A 7,216-nucleotide genomic window follows, 5' to 3' on the forward strand; every position below is an offset into this window, starting at 1 on the left:
TTTTGTATGCTTCAAATGTGACACTAAGCCAGCGCAATAGGCATAATTACAGGTTGTGCAATCCCTCTATTGTGTCTAACATTCCATCTACATCATTTACAATAACCAGATTGCACCAAGATTCTTTTCCAATTCTGACTAGTCTGAATATTGAAGGATTATTCGTATGTGCTTTTACTGAACAGCTTGTGGGATGAAATTGAGAGGTGATGATCCCGTTGGCATGAAGAACTTTATAGTTAGCGTTCAGAATAGGGTGAATGAATTGAAATCCTCATCTGGGGAAGGACAATCAAACAGTATGGGGAAAAGGGTATGTTAATGCTTTCTTATGCAGATTGCTTCTTATTCTGTCTCTGCTAACCACATAATTTCTGGAACCACATTAATCTATATTTTCACGTACTGGTTTTGTGACAGATGGAATTCATGCTTGAGATGATATGTGATATCAAAAACAATAAAAAAAGGATGAAGGAGGACACCTTGCAGCTTACCCGAATAAAGAAATGGCTACAACAGGTGCTTGTTGGATTCAGCTGTTTTGGTCAAATAATTATCTATTGGCACAATATAATCATTTGATTTGGGGTGCCCTTTGTAAGGTTGTTTTCATCTATCCTATAAAATAGACACGGTAGTCTTCCTCAGGAAATAATAAAGATAGGTTTTGACCAGTCACACAACACTCTCCTTCAATTGCAACCGAGTTAGAATATGAAGATTAAAAAAATGAAATAACCATAAACTATACCTTGAGATTGCTATGGAAAGTTGTGTGAATTAAGCAAGCATTGAATGTTCTACTCCTCTTCTTATTGTTATGGGTGTAATTGTCTCTTATCAGTGCTTATATGAGATATTGGAGAATGGTTGGCCCCTCGGATGGGATTAGGCTTAGGGGCTTTCTAGTTTTCTCCTACAAATTCTCAATTCTCTAACTTGCTTTCACTCTCCAATTGCCAAATTATCACTTGTTATGTATGGTTAACCAAATCCTTTATTGCTTCATTCGAGACAGAAGTTGATTCCTTTGAATGATGGGTGTCTTTTATTTATTGAGAAAAAAGGTATGTTTTATCCCTTCATTTGTTAGGGACGATCACTCTTCTAAGGTATAGTTAATAGAAAGCTCTTCTTTCTGAGCCAGTATCTAGATGGTTCAACTGATCCCCCCTCCCCCCTCTTCTCGTGTCTTTATTTTCAGAACAACAAATTTAGTTCTTGCTTATGTGTACTAAAAGATCTCATGTTTTACCTACTGTATCCGATAGGTTAATTAAATCCGTATGTGGGATTTTTGGGAAATTGTTTAAATGCTCCTGGACTGATGTTTACTCTTGATTCTTAACAAGATATTCAATCAAGAAATATAATCCACATATTACGTCCAATCTTTATTGCACTTAGATGCAAAGTTTGGTGCGTTGTGTTGGAGATAGCGTTTTAAATCTAGTGAAAATTTGCTGGATTTCACACTAGCGGAACTAATACATATACATTTGTTGATCAAGTAATACAATTGCAGAACACTATTTTTGCAAGATTCGGTAGTTCTGCGGAAGATAAACATGGAGGGCCAAAGATGTTATAGTACATAAGTTTCACTACTATGCTTTTGTTATTTCGATAGATAAAAACAATAAATGATGGTAGTTAGCTGCCAAATTCCATGAAATTTGAAATTCCTTAGATCCTCACTCTACATTGTCTCATCATTTCTATCATCCTTAGCATGTTAATCTCTTCTTGTTTTGTGCTTCGGGTAATCTTACTTGCAGCTCAGAGTAGTTGATATATTGATTCGAGGGTTAAAGTGGAGCAAGCTGATTGATCCTGACAAGAGAGGCCAGTGGTGGATGTCTGGGAATATTGATTCGACAACTGATGTTCAAGATGTTGCCAGCACAATTGATTTGGAGGTCACTGAGGCTCAAAAGATGCTCCAGCTTGCTGCTGCTCAGAGGATGAATACTGATGCAAGAAGGGCAATTTTCTGCGTAATAATGAGTGGGGAGGACTTTATTGATGCATTTGAGAAACTTCTAAGATTGGATTTGCAAGGCAAGCAGGTTGGCAGCTGTTGGTTGAATTCCCTGCTATTCATTGTTGTGCTTCCGGTTTGCAAATTCTTTAATATTTATACATGCAGGATAGGGAAATCATGAGAGTTTTGGTAGAATGCTGTTTACAGGAGAAAGCTTTTAACAAATACTATTGTGCTCTAGCTTCCAAGTTATGCAGCCATGATAAAAACAATAAGTTCACCCTGCAGGTATGCCTTCTGCTCAAATGCATCTTGGGAAGTTATGTTACACGGTCTTCTGCACTCGGCAAAGCTGGGGGACAAAAAGTTTATTTATTACATTCCATGATTTCTAGAAAGGGAAAAACTACATCTCGGGTGTATTTAGTATGACTGGAAAATATTTTTCAATTTTCTCATGTTTGGTTGGTCAAGATATTATAGAAAACATTTTCTGTAGGAAATTAGGAAAAGGACTTCATTTCTAGTAGTAGGGAAAACAAGTTCCATAAGTGGAATTCCACACTAGTTGTCTCCTCCACAGTCACGCCCCTCCTCCACACCATAGTGATTGTCTAAATTATATAAAAATATTCTTGGGACAATATTTTCTGCTTGCTTAACAAACACTAGAAAATAAGTAAAAGACCATTTATTTTAAATATTTTCCCTCATACAAATACACCCCTCATCTTGTCACATGTCAGGAAAAGGAGAAGAGGAAAAGACAAATGAAGTGCTTCTTACACTATATGAACAGTGCAATTTCTTGTGATTTCTGTTTCCTGCTTGCATTTGATGCAATTGAAGTTCAAAAGTCAATTTCTGACCTGTGACACAAGTTAATAGTTGGTTAAATTGAGACATCCTGGTGGTTCAAGAATTTTCTTGGCACATAAAATTATATTTTGAAATCATATGCTCATTTTGGTAAATGGAGGACGGATACGATGAGACTATGCTCAGACACAGTTTTTACTCTTTTTCTCTCACACACCATTGGTCCTTGTTTTCCCTTTTTAACAGAATGGCCAAAATCATTATGCTCTGAGAATCATCTGATATATGGTACTCACATATTATTTGAGATCATATACTCATTTTAGCAATTGAAGATGAATTTGAGAGACTATATACAGACAGTTCTCTTTCTCTACACCATTGGTTCTCATATCCCTTTTTATTGGGGTGGTCAGAATTATCATGCTCGAGAATCATTTGAAATATGGTACTTGCATGAACTGATGTTTGCACCCTAGAAAATTGCATGCGCTAACCTTCTAAAAGTAGTGCAATTTTATTAAGTATGTTTAGTTCCAAAAGCACTGTATTATACTTATCTCAAAACCATAACCATGCTAATCCATTGTTACTTGCAGTACTGTCTGTGGGATCATTTCAAGGAGCTTGATCAGATGCAGCTGATCAGATCAATGCACCTATCCAAGTTTGTCGCAGAGATGGTTGCTTCTTTTAGCCTTTCACTTGCTGTATTGAAGGTTGTTGATCTCAGTGATTCTTCACAATTGACTCCAAAAAGAATCATGCACTTTCGGATGCTATTTGAGAACATCTTGGAGTTTCCTGAAAAGCTTGTCTGGAACATTTTTACTCGAATTGCTCTTTTGCCAGAGTATGAATCACTTCGTGATGGGATTGTCTTCTTTATCCGCAAGTATGTCATTGATAGCCAAAAGTCTCTAGCAGATAAATTCAAGATTGCAAAGAAGGCTCTTAACAATGTTGAAGGAGTCATCATGTGAGTCTTTGCATGATGTATTCTAGATTTAGGATTTTGCAGGAATGGTTATTGTTGTTGGAACAACAGTAACCCAGTTTTGAGGTTGAGTAATGGGCAACTCTTGCCATAGTATTCTATGTACTTTATTACATGCATTGCAAGTGAACAATGCATTATTTAGGGCCTTGGTTGCTATTGCAACTCTACTGTAATTTCATTAGTTAAATTTGGCATCTTCTTTTTAATTAATGTTTTGAGAATTAATTGGTGTATGTCATAAAATACTGTGAGTTTTTCTTGTTTCGTGGCAAAATTGGTCCCTTAGCTTCTGGCTTTGTATGATGGATTATTTGGAGGTAAAGAAATGCAAGAGTTTTTATTTTGGGGTTTACAACAAATAGAATATCATTATTAACCTTAAACTTAAGGGGTCGTTTGGTTGTGCGATGGGATAGGTTGGGATATTCCCCTGTTTGGGATGGTTCATAAAATTATTTTATCCAGCCTTCCATATGGAATAATTTATTCCATCATTTACACTAAAATAGTTGAATAAAATAATTTGAGATCAAATAATACTCATTATCAAACACAAAATAAAACAATTTTGTGATATATTCCAAGATTTATTATCTTTATATATCACCAATTAAACAAATCAGGGTATCCATTTGCTTAGTCTTTGGTGCAACAAGGATGAGGCAAATTTTGTTAGAATCGGGTGCCTGCTTTCTTGAAGAATATCACAAAATCTTTTTTTTTTTAAACTAAGAATATTACAAAAATCTCTTGGAATATATTTAACTAAATCAGCAATTAGGTCATGACTAGTGGGCTGCCACTCAAAGCATTCCTATTAGCCAGGTAAACCTAAATTAATACTACGTTAGATTATAAAACATCCTATAAAATATTAAGACGAGAGAAGGATTTTTAAAAAGTTATAAATTCATTGTAATCTGAAGAGAATAGTCTCAATAGAGAATAAAATAAACTTTGATGAATAAAAAAGAATTAGTAGAAATTCTCATAGACAAAACAATTCAAATCCGTTTTCAAACAAAAAAAATTAAAAAAATATACAAATTAATAATACCTTCCTTTATATTTATAAAAAGAAAAGATTATATTCAATAGTATAATAACTCACTTCTTCAAATTTATTCACGATGAATATAAAATTGTAGGTTTGATACAGAAAGCCATTTTTATTTTTGAGCGGCTTAGATTATTTTTTTAAAAAATTTAACAATAATATTAGTAAAGTAGAAAAATACTATAATAAAAATTTTAATTACAAAAGTTATCAATAAGTTGAAGTTAAAAAAAGAGCTATAAGTAAGGTGAAGAAAACATTTTTATTTTTCAGTTTCAATGAAAAAAGCTTTTCTTCAAAAATATTTTTTCCAGTGAACTGTTATAAAAGTTGATTTTCATGTCGTAATACATGTTTTATTGTCATAATTATAATGTTTGAATGGAAGCATTAATGTTGTTAATTTGTAACAGTCATTTTTTTATTAATGGAGTATTTAATATTACATCTCTGTCAACACCACGTCTGAATATAAGCATTTTATCATTTTATATTTGAAAGGATGGATGAGGGTTTCAATTGACGGCTCGACTTGGCGTTGTATTGCCTTAGCTTTACCCTACTACAGAGCTGCCACACTCCCTTCTTCCGCCGCCTCGCTGCTTCCTCCGTCGCCGGCGGTGAGTAGAAGGCTGTTTAATTTCACACGTTGCTATTCTGTTTCAACGCCGATGGGTTCTCAGCCGGAAGTATTGGATTGGCCGGCCAATAAGGTCCGGGAGACTTTTATCAGCTTCTTCCAAGGGAAAGATCATAAAGAGGTTCAATCCAGTCCTGTAGTTCCTCATAATGACCCTACTCTTCTATTCGCTAATGCTGGTTCGTTTTTCGTTCACTATTGTACAGTACTTGAAATGTCGTTTTTGTTGTTTTTTTTGGGGGTTGAATGGATAAAGTTTGTTTTTTTGTGCAGGAATGAATCAGTTTAAGCCTATTTTCTTGGGTATTGTTGACCCTAATAGTCCGTTGAGTAAACTTAAGCGTGCCTGCGATACACAGAAGTGTATTCGTGCTGGTGGAAAGCATAATGATCTTGATGATGTTGGTAAGGATACTTACCATCACACATTCTTTGAGATGCTTGGTAATTGGTCATTTGGGGATTATTTCAAGAAGGAGGCAATTGGATGGGCCTGGGAACTCCTTACCCAGGCAAGTTTTATCCTCATTAATAGTTAGTAATGTTCTTGTACATAGTCAGTTGCGCTCCTTGCATATATGCTGTTTGATCAAGAAATGGTAGGATGCTGACTTGTACAAGTGTTTCCCCTTGTTTGTTGATTTTCGTCCAGGTATATAGACTGCCAAGTGAACGGATTTATGCCACTTATTTTGGGGGTGATGAAAAATCTGGCCTTCCAGCGGATAATGAAGCTAGAGACCTATGGCTTAAGTTCCTACCCCCTAGCAGAGTGCTGCCTTTCGACTGCAAAGTATGTTATTGCACTGTATCTCCAATTCTGTCATCTTGCTCAAATTCATCATTTTCTGTTTGGTGCATTAGTAATTAATTAAACTGAATCTTCAATGAGGTAATTTTCTTAGTATACTTGGTATTTTTGAAACCCGTGAATCTTATTGAATCTTTAGAAGCATGTTCAACTTTGGGATCCGGATCTATTATTCATTCAATGGAAACTATTGTTGGATATTCTCCAGCTAAAAGCCAGAATATGGGTCTTATGGGAGGTTTAAGAAAACATGTACCAATTACCAAAATCACATTTTTATTAGGTACACTTTCTCTTTGTGGTATTCCACCTCTTGCTTGTTTTTGGTCCAAAGATGAAATTCTTAATGATAGTTGGTTGTATTCGCCAATTTTCGCAATAATAGCTTGGGCCACGGCGGGATTAACCGCATTTTATATGTTTCGGATCTATTTACTTACTTTTGAAGGGCATTTAAACGTTCATTTTCAAAATTATGGTGGGAAACACAAAACCCCTTTCTATTCAATATCTCTATGGGGTAAATAGGCTTTTTAGAACTGTACCCCTAAAGCTGCGAATATAGGTCAGTGCTTTCCTTTCTTTTCCCTTTCCCGTTGTCCTTATTGTATTGTCATATTTCTAGTGGGATGAAAACAGCGCTTTTGTAATTCGTACATCACTAGTCCCGATACCGCGTCTTATCCGCTTTTCCCTGGAACTATCAATATACCGAATAGCTGATGGGGAACTATACTTTTCGTAACTATACTAATAAGGGGTGGGGAACGGAAGCGCAGAAGTGAAGTAACGAAAGCGGTTTCCTAGGCTTTCGAAATGTGTTTTTCATTCCAACCTTTTTAGAACGGATAGGCGCTTGGTACCTGTAAATACATGTGGACCTCTCAATTTGGACAAATTTT

At 35.5% G+C, this 7,216-nt stretch overlaps 2 protein-coding genes across 2 annotated transcripts; both read left to right on the forward strand.

Moving 5' to 3' along the window:
* Window positions 1–181: 181 nt before the first annotated feature.
* Window positions 182–4,024, forward strand: LOC125850094 (uncharacterized; the record flags this gene model as incomplete). Its single annotated transcript, XM_049529999.1, has 5 exons — window positions 182–313; window positions 421–522; window positions 1,782–2,072; window positions 2,153–2,275; window positions 3,406–4,024. Coding segments are annotated over 5 exons (1,032 nt in total), but the record flags the coding sequence as incomplete, so codon positions are not given.
* Window positions 4,025–5,349: 1,325 nt separating this feature from the next.
* Window positions 5,350–6,374, forward strand: LOC125850093 (alanine--tRNA ligase-like). Its single transcript, XM_049529998.1, has 3 exons — window positions 5,350–5,682; window positions 5,777–6,015; window positions 6,156–6,374. Exons 1-3 carry the CDS (start codon window positions 5,370–5,372, stop codon window positions 6,372–6,374), a joined length of 771 nt encoding a protein of 256 aa, XP_049385955.1. The 5' UTR covers window positions 5,350–5,369.
* The last annotated feature ends 842 nt before the right edge of the window (window positions 6,375–7,216 follow it).

This window comes from Solanum stenotomum, unplaced genomic scaffold (assembly GCF_019186545.1).
Source record: "Solanum stenotomum isolate F172 unplaced genomic scaffold, ASM1918654v1 scaffold13734, whole genome shotgun sequence".
NCBI classification, from domain to species: Eukaryota; Viridiplantae; Streptophyta; class Magnoliopsida; order Solanales; family Solanaceae; genus Solanum; species Solanum stenotomum.

Coding starts and splice junctions, on each gene's coding strand:
- LOC125850093 (XM_049529998.1), top strand. CDS start 5,370: ATGAGGGTTTCAATTGACGGCTCGACTTGGCGTTGTATTGCCTTAGCT. Junction 5,683..5,776: donor TCTTCTATTCGCTAATGCTG/GTTCGTTTTTCG, acceptor TTTTTTGTGCAG/GAATGAATCAGTTTAAGCCT. Junction 6,016..6,155: donor CCTGGGAACTCCTTACCCAG/GCAAGTTTTATC, acceptor ATTTTCGTCCAG/GTATATAGACTGCCAAGTGA.